At 42.9% G+C, this 26,610-nt stretch overlaps 1 protein-coding gene across 2 annotated transcripts in view; it reads right to left on the reverse strand.

Moving 5' to 3' along the window:
* The window catches only part of BTK (Bruton tyrosine kinase), a 111,197-nt gene that overhangs the window by 48,871 nt on the left and 35,716 nt on the right, over nucleotides 1-26,610 (reverse strand). For both annotated transcript variants that reach the window (XM_069986378.1, XM_069986377.1), the window contains exons 2-4: nucleotides 24,323-24,617; nucleotides 16,252-16,350; nucleotides 4,183-4,248 (exon numbers count right to left, since the gene is read on the reverse strand). In XM_069986378.1, the coding sequence (XP_069842479.1) occupies nucleotides 4,183-4,248; nucleotides 16,252-16,350; nucleotides 24,323-24,472 (315 nt within the window). In that variant the 5' untranslated portion in view covers nucleotides 24,473-24,617. The remainder of the gene's footprint in view (nucleotides 1-4,182; nucleotides 4,249-16,251; nucleotides 16,351-24,322; nucleotides 24,618-26,610) is intronic.

Genomic DNA, 26,610 nt, shown 5'->3' on the forward strand with positions numbered 1-26,610 from the left:
CACCAGGGAAGGGAAAAAGAAGACTTTTTAATGCAGCTGTCAACTTTGACAGCTGCATTTAAAAGGCTAATTAGCGGACATGGCGTCGGACCGTGCCAGCTAATTGCCACGGTCCCGGGATGCAGATAGCACTCAGGACTGCGGAGGTTCAGAGCGATGTTGTCTCGCGACCCCTCTCTGGACGCTCCCACCCACTTGACAACGTACAGTTACGCCCTCATGCGGGAAGGGGTTAACCCCTAGATGACCCCAGGATGTACTGGTACGCCATGGGTCACTGTCCCCAGACGACCCTGGGGGTACCGGTACGTCCTGTGCTATAAAGTGTGGAGCACGCTTCATAGAAGGTGGGGGCTCGCCCTCACTGTTAATGACAGGCTGCAGCTATCACGCTGCAGCATGTTATTGACCCCTTAAACGCCACGACTGCAACGATAAAGAGTAAGTGACAGGGACAGCCCCCTGTCATCTACCGTTTGGGACCCCTGCAGTGTGACTGCGGGAGTTCCGATCATTTTAACCGTCCGCCGGAGGTCTCTCACCTTCCTCCGTGCAGTCCGATCAGTGCTCTGATGATTAAGTCTGCCACAGGCAGGCTTAATCAGCATAGCGCCTATTACACTGCCTATGCCTATTGCATAGCAATGATCAGTGTGTGTAATCTAATAATTGTATGTAAAAGTCCCACAAGGGGACTCAAAATGTGTAGAAAAAAGTTAAAATATCTTTATGAATAACCCAAAGCCCCTCCTCCAATAAAAGTTTAAATCACTTCCCTTTCCCATTATATAAATAAAACATATAAAAATAAATAAATAAATAAACATTTAGTTGTACCTTGGTTCTCAAACTGCTCGGTTCTCAAACTGCTTGGAACTCAAACAGTATTTTCAAGGAAAGTTTGCTTTGGTTCTCAAACTCTTGCTCAGTTCTTAAAGACTATTCGGGCCTCCAGTCTTGAAGTAATCAGTATCTAAATGGTTTTATGAGCGTGGTTGGTGGTTTGTAACTGGTGAGCTTAGCACTGGTGAGGCTTCACATACAGTACAGTACTGTAAAAGACTGCTGGAGTGCATATACAGTACAGTAGTAGTACAGTCAGTGCACCACCATCTACCATACTTTACAGTAGTGGGGTGGGGGGAGGGGCGACTCTATACAGTAAAGGATGGGTGAGGAGTTAGTGACTACTGTACTATAATTGCTGGTTCTGTTGAATGTTTCTTATTCATAATGTACTGTACAGTATATACAGTATGGTGCTGTTCTGTACTGTACTGTAGAGATTAAACTATGCACTTTTTAATGTAATATATGGGTACTGTAGGTAATTATTGGTTAGTGCTGGAACCAATTAAACACATTTACATAATTTCTTATGGAAAGACACTGCTCGGATCTCAAACTGCTCGGTTCTCAAACTGCCTTCCAGAACCAATTAAGTTCAAGAACCGAGGTACCACTGTATAATATACCGTAGCGTGCGTAATTGTCCGATCTATTAAAATATAACAATCGTCATTACTAACGTCGGAAGGCATAGACTAAAAGAGGGAAAGAAGTGCCAGGATAACCGATTTTTTATTTATTTTTTTATTATTATTTTATTATTATTTATTTATTTATTTATTGTTATTTATTTGTTTTTGTTACATTTTATATACAAAATTTTTAATAAAAAGTGATCAAAACGTCCGATCTTCACAAATATGGTATTAATAAAAACTAGATATCATTGTGGAAAAAAAGACACCCCATGCAGCCCCGTAGGTAAAAAAATAAACAGTTATAAGCGTCACATTAGGCCCATTTTATTAATTATTAATTGCAAAAAAAAAAAGGATTTCATTTAAAAAAATATATATAACATTAGAAAATATGTGTAAACCTGCATGTGGTTGTGTTTGGGCTGACCTATAGAATATTGGTATCATGTCGCTTTTACCATATAGTGCATTACGTAGACACAGGAACCCCCCAAAAGTTACCATATTGGATTCTTTTTTACGATTTCACCTATTTATATCTTCATAAATGATATTTTTGGGGTTCCATCATACATGTTATGGTAGAATGAAAGACGCCAATACAAAGTACAACTACTCCTGTAATAAACAAGCACTTACATGGCCTGTAGGTAGAAAACTGAGAGTGCTAGAGCTCTTAAAAGGGGAGGAGGAAAAAAACAAAAACACGAAAAAAAAATTGTGCGGTCCACTGGGTCATTTTGGGATTGGTCCTGAAACGGTTAAAGTGTCACTGTTGTTTGTTTGTTTATTTATTTTTGCAGAAAGCAATAGTACTGGTGATTTTAAGAAACTTTGTAATTAGGTTTATTAGCCAAAAAAAGCATTTTAATCCTCAAAAAGCAGTTTGAAGCTCTTCTCCCTGTCTTCATGGTTCTCTATGGCGAGGGGAGGGGTGGAGGGTGATAAGGCACCAAAACAGAACCCCAAACAGTTAATTTACAGCTACATCACCGGGCTCATCTCCTCTGAAGTCAGCACTGACCTCTCTGACCTCTGAATACCTGCTTTTACACAGCTCCCACTGTGTAATCCTTTGTTCTCTGCTCTCTGCCGGTGACTAATCTCCCTCTTCCCTCCTCCCCCCATCCCTCTCCATAGATTAGACAGGGCTCGACTGACGTAAACAAGTCGAGATTTCCTGATAATGAGCAGTGAAGGAGAGAGAGGAGGGGGGGGGGGCTGGGGAAAGTCTTTTTGATTGCAGATAATGGCATATTTGCCTAATAAACCAAATTACAAAGTTTCTTATAATCGCCTGTACTATTTATTTCTGGGGGAGGGGAAAAACATGACAGTGACACTTTAAAATTTCCCTTTTCACCTTTCTTGATCAGATGTTTATGAACTTTGTGTGGTCCCAAAAATGAATTTCAAAAACTACTCCAGGGAGGCTTAGCCAGACTGCAACTATATTTCTTAGCAGTTGGGCCCAATAGAGTTTTGGACTGTTTCAATTATAAAAAGACAAAATTATGGATACAATTAGAAAGCACATTCCCTACAAAACAACCTAGTACCCTTTTTGGCTATGGGAGTATGATTTATCAAAAACTATGCACTTTTTAATGTAATACATGGGTACTGTAGGTAACTATTGGTGGGTGCTGGGACCAATTAAACACATTTGCATTATTTCCTATGGGTCCTATTAATGGGGAACCCAGCATTCCCGTCTCCTTAAGGCTGGGTTCACACACTGTATACTTCAGGCAGTATTTGGTCCTCAAGTCAGGTCCTCATAGCAACCAAAACCAGGAGTGGATTGAAAACCCAGAAAGGATCTGTTCACACAATGTTGAAATTGAGTGGATGGCCGTCATATAACGGTAAATAACTGCCATTATTTCAATATAACAGCCGTTGTTTTAAAATAACAGCAAAAATTTGCCATTAAATGACGGCCATCCACTCAATTACAACATTATGTGAACAGAGCCTTTCTGTGTTTTCACTCCACTCCTGGTTTTGGTTGCTATACAGCCTCACAAATACAGCCTCAAATATACATAGTGTGAACCTAGCCTGAAAGTTAGATTCTTACCTAGGCATGTCTCCAGCTTATGGTTTGAGATTACATCACATTTTAGACCAGACTTGTTTGAATCCATTGGATTTTTTAGAACCCAAATTGATAAACCCCACAATCTGCCAGTTTCAATATCTTCAGCCTATGGTACGGAATGGAGGAGCAGGAAACTGTCAGTTCCTGCTCCCACATTCTGTTCACTTTAATGTTTAGCCCATTAACCCTGTCTAACAGTAATCGGGCGGAACATCAAAGTGAGCGGTGCATTCCAAAGTAAGCGGCAGCAACTTCTAGGGATACTTAAAGTGACAAAGTCCCAATTCCCACTGGAATGCTGCGGCACTCCTGGTGGGTTCTCACAGCACCCCAGTCTGTCGCAGCACCCCAGTTGGGAACCACTGACTTTCTACTAGTTATAACCTTTTTTCTAGATGCTTTTAAAAAATGTTTATGAGATTAAAAAGTGTTTACAATGCACAATAAATGTTGTGAATAGCAAGTATGCTCTTTTTTTTTTTTGCATAATTTGTCGTAGTAAAAGTGTAATCTTAGTAAATCTGCCACAATATTTTAGAAAGTTATATATGCATTGCAGTGTATCAAGATGCATTGGCAAATTTCTCTTACCTGAAATGGGTAGGGGAATCGCTCAATGATACTAATCTGTTCAGTATCTGCAAATTCCTCCCTCGTCTAAAATAACAGAAAAGATTGTTAACATCTTAACATAATACACAAAATATCTTTTTTTTTTACATTTAAAAAAATAAACTTTAAAGTGATATTGAAGCATTTCAAGCAAGGTTGCTTGCTTGAAAAAAGCAGCATCTGTATAAAAAGTAGAGTAGCATACCTGTTTCTTCCTAGATGACAGCTGATGACAATTATGTGTTAATTATTTAAATACAAAATACAGCCTTCGAGGGCATGGTTCCTCTATTGCAGACTACAACATTTTCATAATTCCCTTGTGCCCAAATCCAAAATACATTTAGATCTCACATCTTTTGAACTCCTGTGTGTCTGAGGGATTTTCTTGTTGCTGTTAGGGTGGTTATACAAAGGTTATGGAAACAGGCTCAGTCGCCTCCTAGGGTAGAGTTTGTGGAGACTTTGAACTGTGTATGGAGAATGGAGGAGATGGTGGTGTCTGACAATGGATAGGCATGTCCCTTTTGATTAGACCTGTTAGTTTTTCTGCACTTAGTATTAATTGCACCTATTTGAACTTGTTAGTTGTATAAAATACCTGTCCACACACCCAATCAACCACAATCTAACCTCTCAACCATGGTCAAGGCCAAAGAGCTGTGTGAGAACACCAAAGACAACATTGTAGACCTACACAAGGCTGGGATGGGCTACAGGACAATAGGCAAGCTCGCTGGAAGGCAACAACTTCTGGCACAATTATTAGAAAATGGAGGAAACACAAGATGACTGTCAATTAGAAATGAGTGAACCAAACTTCCTGAACTCAGATTCATTGAAACTGAAAAATTTGATTTGGGAATAAACCAAATTTTTCAAAAGTTTGTGAATTTTCACAAATAATGTGCAATAAATATCACAATAAATAGAAACATAACTTAGTGGAATGATCTGTCCAATGTGAAACACTCTTAAAATCTTTGATAAAGCACTTGTAAACAGCACAACAATAATAAGTGTCAGTTATGGTTCAGAGTACCTCTTTAACTTTTAAGAGTCAGTTGAGACAGTGCCCATATTACAGTTATTGTATAAACAATTGTACTCCTGGTGACTACCATAGTGGAGACAAGATAAAATAAGAGTTTTGGCACAGCAAATATTTATAGTGTCCTTTGAATAAAAAGTCCTTTTTTTGTAGATATGGATTCTCTAGCACATAGCAAGTAGTGACCAATTGGGTCTACATACCAGAAAGCTAAACTCCCCACAGGGTACATAACAGACTGCTGCAGACTGGGACTGATGCACACTCGGTATGGCTTGACAGGCTTGGTGGGACTGCTGCTAGCTCAGGAACACTTGACAGCTTTTCTGGAACTCCTGCACACTCAAGGAATGCTTGATAATCTCTCTGGGACAGTTGCATGCTCATCATGTCTTGAAGGTCTCGCTGGGACTACTGAATGCTCAGGCACCCTTGATTGCCTTTCTGGGACTGCTGCGCCCCAGTATGGCGTGATGTTCTTTCTGGGACTTCTACACTCCACTTATTTGAGCATCAGGGCCTAAAATGGCTTTCCAGTATGATGGTGGTCAACTGCAAGGAACAGGCCTTTTTGTCTTTGTATGTGGAGGGTGGGGGTGTTATGCCACAAAATCACATACAGAAATGCTGGAAACAGCCACTTCACCTATAAAAAGCATTAAAAACCCCTTATTTGCAGCAAAAGAACATGAATTTTGTACAAAGTTTTTGCTGCAAAAAAAACTCCAATAGTCCCACTAGTGTAGTTACCATAGTTTAGCTGTTTTAACACAATTCATTTAAGGTTTCTTTTGGACAAACCTGAATTTTACACCAAAATTCTGTGAATAGCCCTCAAGGAAGGTCCCTCTGCAATGCCACTGGCTCCTATAAAACTAAAATCCTCCATAATCTTTACTTACCTCCCTTGTCTCCAAGGGGCACATTTGTTAAGGTCTGCGCCTTGCGCAAATTTGAAAAGAGAATCACAAATGTTTGCGCTATGACTCCCCATGTGAAAAAACTGTGTCCTTTTTTTTTTTGCAGGAGGATGGCGGATGGATAAATATACTTTCTTTATTATGTTCCCCCACACCCCTGACTGCGATTTTTAATTTTTGTGGGACTTCACTTTTAAGTGATCATATGTTTACAAAAAAAACTCCAAAGTTTTGCAAACATTTGGAAAAAGAAGCAAGTTTGACATTCTCTGTTTTTAATAAAAAGATAGTTATTCCATATAAACAAGCTAATAATTCAAATTTAAAATGTCTACTTCATATAAACATCATTTAGTAAACATTATTTTACTATTTTTTTAGGACATGTTTATTTCTGCTAATCGATTTTCTAGGTAGATTTAAGAGGCCTGTACATTACAAAACTTACAACCCCTTTAAAAAACCTGCCCCCACAAAGAATTTGCAAGAGGCTGTAGGAACTTTTTTTTAACGCTTTAGGTGGTTTACAGGAAAAAAAGATTTAAACATTTTTGCCAAATTTGGGTTTTAATTATTTTTTTTTTCTGTTTAACAGAAATTAACTGGAAAAAACTGAATAATTATTACACTGAATCTATATTTTTTCTAAACAGTCTTTTCTGCAGTAAGAGCGTGGCTGTGATTGAAAGTCAGCTCCCACTGGTGATTCTGTGCACTCAGCTTCTGAGACCATGGAATTGCTATGACAAACATGTAAGTTAAGGTCTGCTAATGGTCTGCCAGGGTGAGGCCCGGGGGATGGAGGAAGAGGAGGAGCTAAGGTGAGCTCTCCTGTCCACCTGGCACGCCGAAACACCTAGTGCCTGAGGTGTTGGCCGACTCCCGCATCACTTCGGGGATGTGAGTGTGAGAGACTCAGCCCCGGATCTGATATGAGCTAGGGGAGGCGAGTGGGAGATACCTGTCCCCGACGAGAAGCGCAGCAGTGGGCTGTCCGGTAATGGTCCGAGCCGAAAGCCGACGACCGAGCTCGGAGCGTCACGTGTGAGAGGGGTGTCGGTCCGAGCGGAGTGGAGAGTCGGAAGCCGTTGAGGAATCCGGAAGGAAGGTCTGGGGTGAGAGACCAGGCCCTGCCTGAGGGAAGCCGGAGTACGCTGTGGGTGCCCGGGAGGAGCTGAAAACGTCCAAGCCGCATCTGAGAGGAGAAGTGAGAGACTCGGAACCAGGGCAGCACGTGGAGGTCGGTGGGAGAACCGAGGGAGCAGTCACGAGCCGAAAACGGAGTGCACGGTGCTGCGACCATTGGGTGAGACCTTTCCATTAAGTGTGTTTTTTGAAGATGCCCGATGTCTGCTGTGCAAAAAAAAAAAAACAGGCTGTTTTGGTAGTCCCCGGTGAGAGAGGGGTCTGTGGGGGTAAAGGGACAGTGCAATATTGATGCTCTGCCGAGCCTGATTTAATTTTTTGCAAACTATGGGACCATGTATTGAACTGTAAAAAGTAAGAACAAAAGTGTGATGTGACACTGCTGCTGGGACAAAAAAAACAAAAAAAAAAACCTCTGAAGTATCTCTGGACAATGAACTAACCACTGGAGGACTGTAAGCCGAATAGAGCACTATCCAGACTGACTGTTTGTGGTTACTTTTGCCCTATAAAAGGGTTTACTAGTGGGGGGGCAGCATTGCAGATTTGTTGGTATTTTTGTATTCAATGATGAAGCCAAAGAAGAATGTACAGAGCCCTACTAGGGAGGGTAAACAATGTGGTAAACTAGAAAAATATCTGTCTCCCTCGCAGGCAGTGAGTAAGAGCAAGCTAGGCAATAAGGGGTTAAGCGACTCACTAGTGGAGGAGGTGTCAGGTGGTGCCTGTAGCAAGCAAGCTGAGCTGGAGAACAGTGAAGTGCTGGGAAAGATCTTAGCAGCGGTAAATAAATGCAACCTGTCATTAGAGGTGCTGACAGGCCAGGTTGGAGCCATTCAGACAGAGATATCTATTATAAGAGAAGATATGGGAAAGATCAAGGAGAGATGTAGTGAAGCAGAGAGCAGGATTAGCACTGTGGAGGATGAAGTGCGGAAAATGAAAAAAACAATTGAGTCATTAGAGAAAAGCAGCAGAAAGTTAAGAGAAAAAACAACTGACTTAGAAAATAGGTCACAAAGAAATAATGTAAAAATCATTGGTTTACCAGAGAAAGAAGAAAAAGATAGACCAACTGAATTTATGTTTACATGGTTGAAACAGCATTTTGGTGAATACCTTTCCCAAGGGTTTGAAGTGGAGAGAGCACACAGAATTCCGGGAAAGCGTGAGCTGGTGGGTGATCACCCCAGACCCATGATTGCCAGAATTCTGTCTGCTAAAGACAGAGATGTCATAATACAGAGAGCAAGAAAGTTGGGGGATTTGGTATATCATTCACAGAAAGTATCAATCTACCCCGATTTTGCAGTACAAACGGGAAGGGATAGGATGAGTTTTAACCCTGTTAAAAAACGTCTGAGAGAGGCTGGAATACAGTACTCTTTGCTGTTTCCAGCTAAATTACGGGTTGTATCAGAAGGAAAGACATGGTTCTTCAGTTCGCCGGAGGATGCAGGGAGGTGGTTGGATACCCTGGGTAAAAAATGATATGGGGTTTATTAAAATATAGTAATACGGCGTGGTGGGTGGAGTTAACTCACGATTGGGAGCCTGCTTTTCTATAGTAATGGAAGGGCGGGTTGCAAGGTGGAGGGGAGGGGGGGGAGGGGATCAGGGCAGAAAGGGAGGGTTGTTCTTGTTGTTTTTCTTTTTTTTTTTTTTTTTCTCTCCTTTTCCGTTTCTCCAGGAGTAAGGTTATCCATATTATGCCTGAATCAGAGATATGTATGATATCTATCTAACTGGGCCACTCTCTCTCTATCTCTCTATCATTAATTTAGGGGGGTGGTTCTCCCGTCCCTGCTGTGCTTCCTCTCTCTCTCTATATCTCCTGCTATACCTGGACCTATTAGCCATCGGAGAACCGATGGGAGAAATTCTGGGCTGGAAAGAATATAATTTTTGATCTGAATAAATGAACACGAAATTAGTGGTGTGGAACATTAGGGGGTTAAACGATAGGGTTAAGAGGCACGCGGTGTATGGGGTGGTTAGGAATTTTTTACCTGGTATTATATGTTTGATAGAAACTCACCTCACTAAATCCACAGTTTCCTTTTTAAATAGACCCTGGTGGTCTTCTCAATATCACTCTACGTATTCAGAATATTCAAGGGGGATTTCAGTGTTAGTTCACAGGTCAGTTAGATGGGAGTTATATGATGTTGTAGTAGATAAGGAGGGGAGGTATATTATATTTAAGTGTAAGGTGGGGGGTTTGGTTTGTGTTTTGGTGTTTTTGTATGTTCCGCCACCATTCTCGTTAGCGGTGTTGAAAGAGGTATTAAGTGCCATCCATAAGTGGGAAGAACTACCCACTATGATCCTGGGAGACATAAATTGTGTCATGGATGAGAAACTGGACAGATTGAGGTCAAAAAAGGTAAAAAATATTCCGAGGGTCACTCCCCTGAATAGACTATGCACGGAATTAGGGTTTAGAGATGTCTGGAGAGAGTGGAACCCAGGGGCTCAGGCTTTCTCGTGCTTTAATAAAACATCTCAGACCAGTTCCCGTATAGACATGACATTGGTCAACGATCTATTTGTGCGTTATGTGGGGGATATAAAATACAATACGAGAGCAGTGTCGGACCATTCTCCACTGTGTGTAGAAATATATACGGGAGTAGAGAGGGGAGTGGGGAATTGGAAGATCAATGCCCACTGGTTCAGTTTGCTAAATAGGGATGGGGAGATTAGGGGTGAACTGGAGGAGATGTTGGGGAAGAACTGGGGGTCCGCATCAGATAGTATTGTATGGGACGCGATGAAAGCGTTCCTTAGAGGAATCCTAAAAAAAAGTATCGGATTGAAAAAGAGAGAATTTAGAGGGGAAGAGAGAGATTTAGAGGAGAGGGTAGTCGCAGCGGAGAAATACTATTATGAAAATCTTGGTGAGGATAGTAGGAGAGAGTGGTTACAGGCCCAGGAGGACTATAATAATATGTTGGAGGTTAAGGCCAAAAATAAAAAAAATTTTCAAGGGAAGGAAAGGTATTTAAACAGTGGGAAACCAAATAAATATGTTATGTCCATAATAGCTAATCAAGCCCCAAGGAAGCAGATTTCCGTTATAAAAGATAGTGAGGGGAAATTAATAAGCTCTCAAAAAGGAATTAGAGAAGTCTTTGAGAACTATTACAGGAAGCTGTACAGATCAGAGAAGAGAGTAGGGGAGGAGGAAATGGAGAACTACCTAAACTCAGTGAAATTCCCAACCCTGACAGAGGATCAAAGAGAAGAGCTGGGGGCCCCACTGACAGTAGCTGAATTTGAGACCGCATTAAAAGGAGTGAAGGGTAATACAGCGCCAGGGGTGGATGGCCTTCCTTTTGAAACCTATAGGAGATATAGTGAGGTAATGATCCCGGCCTTGTGCAGGGTTATGGAGGGGGCGATAAGGGTGGGCCATCTACCGAACTCTATGAAAGAAGCAGGGATCACTTTGATCCCCAAGGAGGGGAAAGATCTCCAATTGGCAGGGTCTTATAGACCCATTGCATTATTGAACATAGACATTAAACTATATGCAAACGTGCTCATACACGAAGATCAGGGGGGTTTTATCCCGGGGCGGTCAATTATGAGAAATATTGGTAGAGTTTTTCACAATATTCAGGGAGCTGGGGGGGGGGGGAGGGGGGCACCCACTCCATCCTGTCATTGGACGCAGAGAAGGCCTTTGACAGGGTGGAGTGGGAGTTACTCTGGAAAGTAATGGGAACATTTGGGTTAGGGAACGAATTTGTGAAGAAAGTGCAGCTCTTGTATAGTGAAGTGAGATCCCATGTTGTAGTGAATGGAGTTAGTTCTGAGAGCTTTAACCTGGGAAGAGGCACACGACAGGGATGTCCCCTGTCCCCCTTGCTATATGTTTTAGCGTTGGAACCACTGGCAATATTGATTAGGGAGGACGAAAAGATAAGAGGCTTTGGTGTGAGGGGCGGAAATGACAAAATTAGCCTTTTTGCTGACGATACACTTTTATTTATTAGTAACCCGGAATATACAGTGAAATATGTTAAGGATTTAATAGAAAGGTATGGCGTCCTCTCCGGTCTAAAAATCAATTGGGACAAGTCCATATTGCTCCCGCTCTCAGAGGGTGTGAGCAGGGGGGAGGACTATGAAGTATACGGCCAAGTGAGAGTGTTAAAATCAGGAGATAGCTTTAAATATTTGGGAGTAGAAGTTACGAAAGACATCAGGGACTTCCACGAAAGAAATACCTTCAATGTGATGAAAGAGATAGATAAGAAGGTGGATGTATGGATAAACCTGGTACGGTCTAAAGCAGATAGAATTATGCTTGTCAATACAATAATATTGCCAAAATTATTATACATCTTTTGCGCTACACCTATTTGGGTAGATGATAACACGTTTAGGGTGGAACCAACTACAAATAAGTTTATATGGGGAAGAAAACGAGTGAGGATTAGACAATCAGTATTATGTCTGCCAAGGGGTAAAGGTGGGGTGGGTTTATCGGATATGAGTTCATATTTCCTGGCGTCTCAGCTGTACCACCTATGGAATAGAGAGAATGTTGAGCTATATAAATTTTTGGAAAATAAATTGAGTGATTCCTTTGGTGGTATGATTGAGATCCTGGAATCGGATGCCCTAAAGGGTGAGGAATGGGAAGATTTTCCAACAGTTGGGACTCTGCTTAAGACCTGGGAGAGGTGTAAGAGATGGTGCAGTGTGTGTAATTCGACTGAATGGACTCCCCTTTGGAAGAATCCTAGATTGGAGGGAGTATACAAAGTGGGGACATTGGTAAACCTTAAAAGGGCGGGCATAGTGAGAGTGTGCGACGCCTTTAGAGAGGGGAACCTAAGACCTTGGCACTCATTGAAGGAGGAATATAGATTGGGGGGAAAAGAGTGGTATGAGTACGCCCAACTGAGACATGCCTTTGTGAGATCTAAGGATAAAAGTCCTTTCCTAGTGGACCCTGTGCCTGATATTCTAACACAAATACATAATGGGCAGCCACAAAAGAAAGGACTATCTAAGATGTATAGAAAATTGAGAGAAGTAGTATATGAGGGGAAAGAGCTAGGGTGTAGGGGAAAATGGGAAAAAGAAATTGGGAATCTCTCGGAAAGGGCATGGGAGAGGATTCTATGTAACACCAAGGATATCTCGTTGAACCATAGCCATCAATTAGTGCAATTACATATTCTGCACCGTCTTTACTATACCCCACAACTTCTAAAGAAAATAGGTAAAAGAGGAGAATCTGATTGTGCAAGATGTGGGGAAATAGTAAAGGATTGGTTACATATATTTTGGTTATGTCCAGCTTTGGGTGAATTTTGGAGGGGGGTTATGAGGGAAATAGAACTTGAAATGTTAATAGAGCCATATCCTTCGCTGATTGTTTTGAGTGATGATACCCATTTAGTAGGCATAGGTAGCATGAAGAAAAGGATTCTAAATAAGAGACTCTTTGTAGCAAGATTGATGATTGTGCAAAAGTGGAATTCTAACGAGGTTTTGTCTGTACAAGCATGGGAGAATAAGGTGAAACAATATATTAGATATGAAGGGGTGTGGGGGGAGGAGAGGAGGAGGAAAGGAGAAAGAGAAAAGTGAATTGATGTGAGTTAATTTACTAGTTTCTGCCCGGGGGGGGGGGGGGGGGGGGGGATTTTGTTTTAGTAAGTGACGTCATATGGAACTTCTACTTCTATTTTTTTTTTTTTTTTTAAGAGATCTGTAAAAAATGGAAAGAATAAGAGGTTAAAAAGAAGGATTGTAACCTGTGAGGTACTTGCAGGGCGCCCGGTAGTTAAGATTACTATGGTGAATGTCTGGTGGGGGTGAATGAGGTTGCGGTGTGGTTGGCCCTTGCCGAGCTGGGGGAGGGGGAGGGGCGGGATTGGGCGGACCATTCCGCTGTCCCAGTGGTTGGAAGCAGTCTGACTTGGGAGATCGGCCGTGAGAGGGCCGACTAAATAGTTGAGAGTTGATCGAGAACTTATCGACTGGTTGGATGAATAAAATATGAAGTGGATCCCAGTCATCTGGGGGGGACCGCAGTCCATAGCAGTTGGACTGTGGAAACCTTTGGATTAGACAGGGTGGCTGTTCAAGGGATCCGGTGACCCGGGTCGATGGATAGCTAGTGTGAGTGAGCTTACTACGTCCGAGCCGGTGTGGCCCTGGATAGGGGTCAGATTGGCAGGATAAGGAGTTGAAACTGGTTGTGGTTATTTGTACAAGTTGGATAATTTATATTTTCTGATATGGACGACGTTCACAACTGATACTGTGCAGGAGTGGGGGGGTTTGCTCCGGTCTCGTTTGCCTGTCTCGTTCTTCCCTCGGCACGGTGGGGGGGCGCTACGCCGCTGCCTGGTGGGTTGAGTGAATATAGAGTAGGTAGTGGTAGGGTGTTGGGTTAAGATAGATAGGTGCTGAGGATGGAAGGGCGCCCTGCAAGCATAACCACACAGAGAAAATGAAAAACCCTGTACAATGATGATGACTGTCTAGATGATACCAGACAGGAGTTATTGTAATTTATTTATTTATTTTTTATTATTCTATTTAGATGGGGAGGTTGTCCTAGGAAGTTCCAAAGTGGGTGTTGGGTTGGGATGGGATCGGGTTGGGATAGGGGGGTATTGTACATGTAGAATTGAATTGTGTAAAATAAAGGAATTATTTTTTTCTCAAAAAAAAAAAAAAAGAAAAAAAAGAAAAAAAAAAGAAAAATGGTCTGCCAGGGTAGGTTTAAACCCCTCCCAACAGAGAACCGTCTGGCTCTTAGGGGGTTAAGTCGGCATGCTACGTACCTTCACCCTGGGGTCAGTCTGGCACCCAAGGGGTTAAATGGGGATGGAGCACAGTCTGGCCCCACAGATGGTTAAGTGGGAATGCATTGCATCAGCTTTTTGTTTTCCTGGGGGCTGGATAGTAAGCAGCTATTAGTACAGATGCTGCATATTGCAGAACCCTTGTCAAAATCATGGGTGTTCTGTTACTGCCTTTTGTATGTCTCTCCTTTTTGTTTCTCAGATGTCAGTATCACTCTAACAGATTCAGTGGATATCAGACATCAGATTCGCTGGATTGCCTGATAGATGGCATCCATTACTAAGCTGGGGCTCAGTATAGGTCTGTAAAATGGCTAACACTGACCCCGACATCATTACCCCAATACCCTCTGCCACAGGGGTACTGCAAAGATCCGAGTACCAGTAGTCCCAGAGTGTCAAAACTGGGGCTTCTAGAGAAGGCAATAAATAAATAAATAAATAAATACATAATTTAAAAACTTATAGGACTCCCTCTCTCTTTTACAGTATGCAGCATCTGAACAGATAGCTGCTTAGTGTTTGGCCCCAAGAGGTTAAGTGGGGGATAAGGTGCATGCCCACTTAACCCCCTGGGGGCAGACTGTGCTCCTTTTGCTGTGCTGAGTGCACTGCACCTGCCACAGGATAAGGATTAAGTCACTCAACCCTTTCATTTGTGGGGTGGACACAGTGCACATTCTTTGCTGGGGTGGGCACAGTGCATACTGAACAGTTCGGCCCCAAGGAGGTTAAGTGAGTATGCACAGCATCCCTATTTAACCCATAGGGTGCCAGACTAAATAGTCTGGCACCCAGGGGGTGAAATTTTGGAAGGGAGGGGTTATACTTACGATCCTGGGTTCCTGGTGTGAGGTGTCCTTTATCTTCATCTACAATCAGCAGCTGAGGAAGGACAACTCTACAGCCCCTGACTAGCTGAGCAGAGACTTCTGCAATTCCTACCCAGCCAATCAGTGGTGTCCCGGTAGGGGTGGCCCACTAAGCTTTATGTCATCTGGGTGAAGGTGGCTCTGTCAGGTGTCACACAAATGTAATGAAGCGGCCATTTGCACTTTCACCACTTGGTGTCTCACTTTCCCCGTGTTGTAAAAACACAGCTGTAGGTATGCAAAGGGTTAACTATGCTTTCTATTCACTGTCCCAACCAATCACAGGTGCAGGTAGCACACACAGCTCTCAGTAACTCACACTTAGGGGCCTATTCTACAGAGCCATTATCAGCACGATTCAGGCCGATTATCGCTCTGTGGAATAGAGACAACAATCAGCCGATGATCGTGTCATTGGCTGATCGTTTATTTAGGGTCAAACCTAAAATCATCAGCCACCCACCGCGCATCGCTGCGTGGAATAGCAATGTGTGGTAGGCGACCAATGATTCCACAAGCACCATACATTACCAAAACATGTTGCAGGTGTTCTCCTGTGCCCCTTCTTCCTCCCGGTCTTGCCTAAAGCAGCAGCTTCGGTGCGACCTGTCTGACCTGACAGACCGCTCAGCCAATCACTGGCCAGGACCGCTGCGGCCAGTAATTGGCTGAGCGGCCTGTCAGCTCAGAAAGGCCACACCAAAGCTGCTACTGCATGCGGGATCAGGAGGAAGAGGAGCGCAGGAGAACACCTGCAACATGTTTAGGTAAGGTATGGTGTTTAACAAGGGCTGCAAGGACATCGGTAACAATGTCCCTGCTGCCCTCGCTAAATGATTATTGGGCCGTGGAATAGGCCCAGTAAATGAGTGCCGATCTAGCAGATCGGTGATCGTTTACATTATTGATCGGACCCTGTTCGGCCCGTGGAATAGGCCCAGTAAATGAGCGCCGATCTAGCAGATCGGCGATCGTTTACATTATTGATCGGGCCCTGGTCGGCTCGTGGAATAGGACCCTTACAGGTGTCCTTGTGTCCGGGGGTGAGTATCAACACTCCTGGCCACTGCGACAAGTGTTCCAGCTACAACACACCAAACACCGACCTGCTGAATAACACCCTCAGCACCCCGGGCCGGCTGGTAAGTAAACAAAAGCTTGAATAAAAAGGAAGTCAGAAGCAAATGATTATAATAATTTAAAAAAAAAAAAAACAGCCTTACCGGTAATTGTCTTTCTGGAGGTGGGTTTTCTTCAGGCTGTACACACTCCACACAAATTACCTTTTCTAGATCTACTGATCCCTTCTTACTCCCTCGACGCTGTAAATAAAACATATATGCATTTATCTGTTACAATTAAAGGGGTATAACCATTTTTCAAAATTATGGCATACAAACATGAGTTGTATTATTTAAAGAGGCACTCTGACATCAGTTAAAGAGTAAACATCCTGCAGAAGCACAAGCATTGCTTACCTGTCTGCCCCAGTTCTGAAACCACCAAATATTAATTTATCTTGGAATCTTAGTTTTGTATTTCATGACTGTACTTCCTGTTAGAGCAGTTGCTTAGTACTACAAATCCCAGGAAGTATTGCTTTTCCACAGCTGTGTATTACAGTCCTCCCACCCTTCCTACTCCCCTTCCCAAGTACGTATGCCAATTTCCTGGCCAAAGCTGTTGAAAAACATTTCATTTCAGTGCAGACTATTGCACAATAAGTAAAGTTGCAGCATCTGCTGCTTCATTCAGGACCAGACAGCATGTTGTAATCACACCTCACTCTCCTTAACATGGCATTTTTATTGCATTTTTCCTGCAATTTTCCCTCTATTTTGCTGTGAGTTGCGCATTTGCTGTAAAATAGCACTATTTTGCATATATTTATTGCAAAATAGCAGGAGAATCTAGTTTAAAGCGACTGTGTACACACAATCTGCCCCCCAAAAACTGCTTGTACCTTCGGATAGCTGCTTTTAATCCAAGATCTGTCCTGGGGTCCATTTGGTACGTGATGCAGCCCTGTGTCAAATTGGCGTGGCCTAGAGTGTCTATGACCTAGGCTTGCAACGCTCCTCCATCCCTCTTCCCCGCCCTCTTTACCATAAGAAATGCCCCAGGCAGGATTTCTCCTATTCATCATGTGTGTGAACACTGCACAAGTGTTGGATCCTTAAAGCACCTGCTCAGTGTTCAGACAGGTGATGAATAGATGAAATGCTGGCCAGGGGTGTTCTTAATGGTGAAGAGGGCGGGGAGGAAAGACGGAGAGGTGGTGCAAGCCTAGGGCATAAACATTCTAGGCTACGCCAATTTGACACAGGGCTGCAAGTTTAAAAGTTGTTTTTTTAGGACAATAACTGCATCACCAGCCGAAAGGACCCCAGGACAGACTTTGAATTTAAAGCAGTTATGCAAAGGTACAAGTGGTTTGGGGGGGGGGGGACAGATTGTGGGTACAGAGTCGCTTTAAAGTACATAAAAAATGCCATGTGTGAACACAGCCTTAGGGTGCGTTAACACATACAGGATCTGCAGCAGATCAGCAGATTTGATGGCGAAGATTTGAATCTGCAGCAGATCCGCAGCAGATCCACAGCAGGTTTCATGGTCCAGATTGAATTTGCTTTGAATCTGCAACTTCAAATCTGCACCATCAAATCTGCTGCAGATCCTGTACGTGTGAACGCACCCTAAGGCTGGGTTCACACTAAGTATATTTCAGTAAGTATTGTGGTCCTCATATTGCAACCAAAACCAGGAGTGGATTAAAAACACAGAAAGGCTCTGTTCACACAATGTTGAAATTGAGTGGATGGCCGCCATTTAATGGCAAATATTTGCTGTTATTTTAAAACAACGGCTGTTGTATTGAAATAATGGCCGTTATTTACTGTTATATGGCGGCCATCCACTCAATTTCACCATTGTGTGAACAGAGCCTTTCTGTGTTTTTAATCCACTCCAGGTTTTGGTTGCAATATGAGGACCACAATACTGACAGAAATATAGGTAGTGTGAACCCAGCCTCAGGCTGCGTTCACACTACGTATAATTCAGTCAGTATATTTCAGTCAGTATTGCAACCAAAACCACGAGTCGATTAAAAACACAGAAAGGATCTGTTCACACAATGTTAAAATTGAGTGGATGGCCGCCATTTAATGGCAAATATTTGCTGTTATTTTAAAACAACGGCTGTTATATTAAAATAATGGCAGTTATTTACTGTTATATGGCGGCCATCCACTCAATTTCAACATTGTGTGGACAGAGCCTTTCTGTGTTTTTAATCCACTTCTGGTTTTGGTTGCAATACTGACTGAAACATACTGACTGAAATATACGTAGTGTGAACATAGCCTTAAGGAGAGTCAGTTGTAATTACAACATGCTGGATTGAAGTGCTGAATGAAGCAGCAGTTGCTGCAACCTCACTCATTATTTAAAGTCCGCAGTTAAATGTTCTGCAGCAGCTTTTGGGTAGGGAAATGGCAGGAGTGCTGGGGGAGGGCATTAGACAGGGAGGGAGGACTGTGACGAACAGCTGATGGAAAGCAATGCATCCTGGGGCTTAAAGGGGTACTCAAGCAAATTTTCTTTTTTTCTTTTAAATCAGCTGGTTTCAGAAAATTATTAACATTTTTAAATTACTTATATTTAAAAAATCTCCAGTCTTCCAGCAATTATAATCTGCTTTATGTCCTGCAGTATGTGGTGTAATCTTTTCAGCCTGACACAGTGCTGCCATCTCTGATCAGGACAGGAACTGCCCAGAGTAGTAGTAGTAGTAGTAGTAACTGCCAAGTGTAGTAGTAACTGACTGTAGTAGCAAATCCCCATAGAAACCCTCTATAAGTAAGTTAGTTTCTGGTGGGAGGGTCTTCTTTAGTGAATGGTGGAGATTAGGCAAGGTCCCCAAGACAGTCCCTGAACCTATCAAGACAAGCAACACTTCTTCTACTTCTTCCTGTAAACAACTACCTGCTAAACTACTACTACCCAGTATTTTGCAACCAAAACCAGGAATGGATTGAAAACACAGTAAGACTATTTTCTCACACTGTTGAAATTGAGTGGATGGCCACCATTTAATGGCAAATAATGGCCATTATTTCAAAACAACCGCCATTGTTTTAAAAATAACGGCAATTATTTGCCATTAAATGATAGTCTTTCTGTGCTTTTAATCCATTCCTGGTTTTGGTTGCAAAATACTGAAGAAAAATATAGTGTGTTAACATAGTCTAAAAGCTTATTTAGGCTTTAAGGGTGCCTTCACACACACCGGATCCACTGTCAGTGCATCCCTATGAGAATACATACTCGCAGCGGGATTGACATCCTGCTGTCAGTATGTAAGTTAACCCCATGGCGGCCTGAGCATACATCACCTGCTCCCCGCTCCGGCTTGCTTTGGGGGTTCTTGGCAGGACGTCCTGCTCAGCCAATCAGTGGCTGCGGTGGGGCAGTGCACTGATTGGCTGAGTAGAACAAGTAGATGCCGGGAAACCCCAAAGAAAGCCGGAGCGGGGAGGAGGTGATGTATTCTCCGGCCGCCGGGGGGTTAACTTACATACTCCCAGAAGAAAGTCAATTCTGCTGAGTATGTATTCTCATAGGGATCCACTGACACTGGATCCGCAGGGGATTTTGCTTAAGGGGGACATTTATAAAAAGGAGGGGGGTATGCCAGGGAGAAGGCGCAGATTTGCCCCTTCTCCCTGGTGTAGGCCTGCTGTATCCCCTGCTCACCCGATGGACGGGAAGGGAGGGTTTGGGGGGGGGGGGGGTGACAGTCAGGGCAAGGCAGGGAGGAGAAGTGGCCTCCTTCCATGCGTCATGTCTATAGGCATGTTGACCAATTCCTCCAAAAGAATAAGTCACATGACTTTTAATTAAAGGAAAAAAATAATTATTGGTGATAAATTGCAGTTGTGCAAAAACTATGCGAATATTAGCCTTCTGCACTGCTCTTACCAGAGAAGTGGGGCAGTGGGAGCAGAGATGGTGCGGCCTCTGCATGTGCTGCATTTACAATAATTTTTTCTGGTTCGCCATAAATTTTACTGTGTGCGTGCATTGAGCTCCGGTGTGCATCAGATTTATGTAGATGGTTATGCCTGCATGCCCATGCGCTGGCAGGGGGATTTTGAAAACTGGTGTAGAAGTTGCTGATGTTGATAAATCCCCCTAAGAGTCCATTCACACATGCAGAATCTGCAGCAGATTTGATGCTAAGGTTACATTGATATCTGCAGCATCACATCTGCGCCACCAAATTTGCTGCAGATCCTGTATTAATGACATTAAAACTGTCATTTCAAACAACTTATATATAAAAAAGTCTGCAATAGATTTTATTAGGCAATTATTATTATTTTATTAGGTAATTATTAGAGCTTACTATTCTACTCAGTAGGCTGTTTTCCCACCTCTGGCCCTAACTTCCTATCTTTTCTAATCAATAAAACTCATCCATGTCCACGAATGCTTTGATCAATTCTGGTAGTGTAGAAGGAAACTGAGAGAACAGTTTTGCATTATGTTAATAAGCTACACAAAGGGATATAGTCACATATGCAAATACTGTATATATTAATGCAAATGCCTGACAAACAAATGTTACACCTAGTAATATTATTACATTATTTTGTGCTACACTTACCCAAAGAATTATTTTATCCAGTCACACATTTGCTTACATATTTTGGTAATTGTATGAATAGAACTGTATGCAAATGAGAAACATAAATTGAGAGAATTTCTGAAAATAGCATTTAATGTGTGTAATTTTAAAAAAGACAGGTTAAAATGCCTTTAAAATGTGGGTGTGATACTTGAACCTGTTTTTTATTTAAATGGCCTGTTTAAGGCTATGTTCATACAACATATTTTCTCTTTAATTAATCACAGCCGTTTTTGCAATTTGCCGCATTGTGTTCAATGGTAAATTGGGATGCGGGCGCACATGGATGCAACCAAATCCCAATTCAATAGAATTTAAAGGGAACCAATCACGAAAAAAACGTCCATAAAGCTAAGGAAACGTGCTGGTACATCAGCCAGCACGCTTCCTAAACATCCCCCTATACCCCCCCTGATCCCCTCTATTAGTCAGTATTCGTACTTTGATTAAGTCCCGCGCTGTATGTAAATCTCCGCTAAGTAGAACAACCAAAACCAAGAAAGGATTGAAAACACTCGCCACAGAGTTAGAGTTTGACGCAAAAGGTATTTCCCTATTTATGTTCCAATACTCCCAACTGAGTGGGGCTTAAGAGGCTACATATCAGGGTGGTTTGGTGATCTCCCCACTACGAGGCACCCCTTGGCAACAGGCTCTCCTTCCTTGGAGGGATATCTGGCTATTCCCATGTTTTGAGATTCACAACTGAGGCTCCACGGGCCCTTTTTTTGCTGGTTGAGGTCTGGAATAATGTTGTGAATTGGATTTTGAGGATGGGGGGCAGTACATTATTTTATACGTCAACCCCTTGATAACACCAGCCTTGCACCATAGAATAACATTACACGGGGGCCAAAGCTAGAGATAAATCAGGAAGCTCCACCTCCTAATTCACAGGTACAAACAGCCGGGACAATGGCGCCATGTATTTAGGCACCAAATTCAAAATGTAAGTAATTTGGAAAATGATGACTGACCACAGTGCTCTCTGATAATCGTTTTTCATAAAACTTTACAGGCACATGGTAAATATGACATTATCTATCCCCTACTATGAGCACCACGCTAGTGCTGCCATAGTTACAGTGAAGAAGAAATTACATTGAATTTTGGAAATTAGGCCCCTTTCCAAGTAGTAGCAGGAAAAAGTTAAACACCACATGCAGTGAAGAAATAATAGCGTTGAACTGTTGAAGGGTGGAGCAGCAACAGGTTTACACTCCATGCAGTGAAGAAGATATTAGAATTTTTAAAATGAAGCCCCTTTCAAAGGAATAGCAGCAACAGGTTTAACACTGCAGGGAAGAAGAAATCGCATAGAATTTTTGAAATTAGCCCCCTTTCTAGTAGGAAGTAGCAGCACCTCGCACAGTGAAGAAGAAAATGAAATTACCCCCCTTTCCAAGGAGTAGCAGAAACAGGTTTCACAGAAGAAGAAGAAATAACATAAATTTTTTTAAATTAGCCTCGTTTCTAAAAAAAAATAAACCCCAGATAAATAAGATATAATGCTTGACCTAGCATAGGAATTACTGTATTTCCCGGTGTATAAGACGACTGTGCATATAAGACGACCCCAGACTTTTAGGGTAGCTTCACACTTAGCAGATCCACAGCGGATACGCTACGAGTTTGCAGCGAAATCCGCTGCGGATCCTGTAGTGTGAAGCTGAATGGGTCCCATACACGCAGCCGATCCCTTGCGTGTATGGGACCTGGCACCTTTAGCCCCCCGCCGCCGAACCGCCCGTGGCCCCGGCCCCCAGCCTACATTGCCTGCTCGGCGCTGCGGCTGTGTGAAGCTCTCATCTCCCCTCGCTCCCCAACAGCCAATCAGTGCTGCCCTGTACTGATTGGCTGATGAGGAGTGAGGGGAGCCAGGAGCTTCACACAGCTGCGGCACCGAGCAGGTAATGTATGCTCGGGGCCGGGGCTGCGGAGGGTTAAAGGGGCCGGGTCCCATACACACAGCGGATCCGCTGCGTGTAAGGGACCCATTTATTTTCACACTACAGGATCCGCATTTTCAGGTGAACCGCCTTATACACTGTAATGAAATAAAATGTTAACCCCTGCCTGACTGCAGCAGGGTTTACTAGCTGGAGCCCTGCTGTGGTATGGCAGGGGTTACCTTAAGTTGAACAATAAAAAACAAACAATTCAACTCACTTGTGACCCATTCCCGGCAGCCGTGCGTCCCCTGTCACGTTCCCGGCGTAGGGAGTGTGATGCAGACTGCCTGCGCTGGAGGTCCCCGAAGCTCTCCCGGCAGACGAGCATCTCATCCGGGAAACTAAGACGGTCGGCTGCCAGGGAAGCTTCAGGAGAATGACAGAGGCTTCAGGAACTTCTGGCACCTCTGCCATTCTCCCAAAGCTCTCCCGGCAGCCAAGCGTCTCTGAGCTTCTCCGATGAGACGCTCGGCTGCTGGGAGAGTTTCGGGGACCTCCAGCGCAGGCAGTCTGCATCACACTCCCTGTGCCGGGAACGTGACAGGGGACGACAGCTGCCGGGAATGCGTCACAAGTGAGTTGAATAGTTTTTTTTTTTTTTTTTACAGTGGTTGCCGCATACGGTGGGGATGCAGCCATTTTTGAGATCCCCCACCGTATGCGGCGACCATGCCCAATGTATAAGACGACCCCAGACTTCTGTGAAGATTTTTCGGGGTTAAAAAGTCGTCTTATAGACCAGAAAATACTGCAAACCTTGTTCTGTGCAGCACCACTAAACCACTATACCTCTGTATTTTGTTTTCCCAAAAGTTTTATTAAGTTTTACATTTTTTCTGCGAACAGTTGGTAAATACTGTATATAAACAACACTGGGCATACAAAATTAGCCCATAATTTCAGTAAAATAAATAATAATTTAACATTTCAAATTAAATACATAAAACTTCAAACAATTTGTGTCTGTAGTAACATCAACATGCACAAAAACAGTTATCCTTCAATTACTATCAATAGCCCAATACCAAAAATAAAGGGCGACCCACAGCGCCACCGCCCTTCACCATCTGAACAAAGGCTTCTGGTTCCAACTACAGAGTGGAGCAAAAGCGAAGGAAAGAAATAAAGAGAAGGAAAGAAAAGAAAGAGAAAAAAACGAAGTGAAAGAAAGGAAAAACAGAAAAAGAGAGAAAAGAGGGAAAGAAAAGAAAAAAAAAGGGAAAGGGGGGGATAAAGTAATAAAGTAATAACACTCCCTCGCACCACCTCACAAGTCCATTTGTCAACAAGAGTACCCAAAGCCTCCAACCCTACGTGGAAGTCATTGACCATAATCCAGTTATGCTTTACTTTCACCAGCTCCAAAGGGACAGCCCCCTTTTTCCAGGAGGTGGTGGCTAAAAACAAAAAGGAGGCAAATTGTTGTGTGGCCTTTGGCACCCCTGGAATTTTCACATTGAGGAGGGCATGAGAAGGGGACATACGCACATTACACTGCGTTAATGAAAATAACATTTTGAAGATTCTTCTCCAAAACCGTTTCACTTTTGAACATTCCCGCTATACGTGATACATGTTGCCTACCTCTCCACAGTGTCTAAAACATAAAGGTTTACCTCTTTATTCTGGATGTAAAAGAAATATTCTTACCCCTCTTTCAAAGTCGTATTCATAGTATGTGATCTTGCTCTCTGTGAGTACGAATAGTCTCTTCTTGTAGTTTAGAGGTGATGTCTTACGTTTTTGTTGTGATCTCTTTAAAAAAATACTCTCCAGGATACTAGCAGGAGCTGTAGCCATGATATTTACTTCTTAAGACTCCAGATATTCAACTATACAGTCATGTGTTGTTCAGAATTAATTGCTCACAATTAATTTATTAAAGTTAGGCTTCTTGGAATCTTTTGCACTCAAGCCTTCAGGAAAAAGTTATGGTCATCGGGATCTGGAGTAAAATAAATATTCAATGTATAAGAAACCTGGGAGAAACATAAATAAATAGACAAAACATTTTTGTTGCAACTCATTGCAACATTTTAGGATAATGATACAGCCTTAGGCTATGTTCACATTATGTGAACGACCGGCTGTACCAGCCGGATGATCTTTCCAGCCGCAGGGTTCTGATGCGGGCGCATCAGCGCGTGCCCGCATCAGAACCTCCCACATCACACAATAAAGAAAGCGGCCGGAGCCCCTCGCTTCATTGTGTGAACTGACAGGGTTTCCTACGGCCGCAATTCATTGAATTGCGGCCGCAGAAAACTGACATGTCAGTTATTTGCGGCGCCGCATGGGATCCTGGCTGGAGCGTATACGATGTGTATATGCTCCGGCCGGGATCCCTTAGATCAATAGGCAGTGTTCACAGGCGCATAAAGTATGGCCATTGTTGCTGATGGCATCAACGGCCGTATTTATACGTAGTGTGAACATAGCCTTAATATTCTGCAATATATATATTTTTCCACAAATAATTATAGAGCTGAAACCTTGTTACCTAAAACGGACATAAGTAACCAGCCACATGTGCATACAGCAGTTGCAATGAGAGCAATGGCCCTCCATGAAATTACACGTGTGCAGGCTGTTTCATGCACCTACCATTTAGAGACAGACAATGTTGTTTATTTTTTAACAAACAAGAGAAAAATAGGAAAGGCTCATATTTAGAGATGAGCGAGCTGGGCCGAGGTTCGGGTAACTGAACCATCAGCATTTGAATCCTGCTGTCTTGCCTGCTCCATAGGAAAGGTGGAGAAAGCCTGAGTCCCATCTGGAAAGCATAGATACTGCTTAGGTGCTGAATCCCTGTTTTTCAAGTGGGACTTGGTTTGTCTCCATCTTCCCTACGGAGCAGGCAAGACAGCAGGATTGCAATGCTGATGGTTCAGTTACCCGAACCTCGGCCCGACTTCATTATAACGGATGTCACAGCTATTTCTTAGATATAATTTGATACATTAACACATCCCTTTGCTCATATGATTGACTGCAAAATGAAAAAGTGTATTATACATTGTAACTGCAACAGTATAAAAGCTGTACATTGTAATCTTAAAATATACCAATTTAACACACTGACTACAGTTAAAAAAAAAATAAAAAAGATCTATTCCTAGGTTAGAAAAAAATCTGTAATGTTAAACTATACTTTTTTATATGAAGTCCAGTAAATGAACAGTAAATCTAGCAGATCGGCGCTCATTTATTAAAATGATCATGTGTAATAGGACCTCAAGAGTTGTATTACACGGCCCAATAGCTAATGTAAGCGAGCGCTGTTTTCTAGATCCCGCTCTCATGTAGCAAGGGCTGCACAGACATTGTTAGCAATGCCTGTGCATCCCTTGATTTAAAAGTGTAAAATAATAAGGTTTTTTACATACCTCTCCATGCTCCTGGTGTTCTTTTCGCTTCTGCTTTTATTCCCAGCCACTGCTGGAACTGCAGAGACAGTCTCTGGAGTGACATGACATGCAGCCAATCACTGGGCTAAGCACTGTCCCATCTCAGCCAGTGATTGGCTGATCGGTTTGTCACTTCAGAGACTGGCTCAGAAGTTCCAGTGGCAGCTGCGGACAGCAGGCAGAATTAAGGAGGAGACCGGGGATCTTGGAGAGGTATGTATAAACTTTACACATCAGCTGTCATCTGCTGTGGGCTGCGCATATGCCGATGATTTTTAGGCTGGATTAAACTACAACGATCAGCCAATGATTGTTTTATCAGCTGATAGTTGTTTTTATTACACAGGGCGATAATCTGCCAAATCGGCCTGATTTGCCAGATTATCACTCGTGTAACAGGGCCCTTATAACTGGGGAAAAGATGCCCCTAGGAAACAGAGGTATCAGTGGTGGCTCTGTGGTCTAAAACTCCACACAGACATGTGGGTAAAGGCCACAGAGACCTGGTTTGAAAATCCCTTTGATACA

This window comes from Dendropsophus ebraccatus, chromosome 10 (assembly GCF_027789765.1).
Source record: "Dendropsophus ebraccatus isolate aDenEbr1 chromosome 10, aDenEbr1.pat, whole genome shotgun sequence".
NCBI classification, from domain to species: domain Eukaryota; kingdom Metazoa; phylum Chordata; class Amphibia; order Anura; family Hylidae; genus Dendropsophus; species Dendropsophus ebraccatus.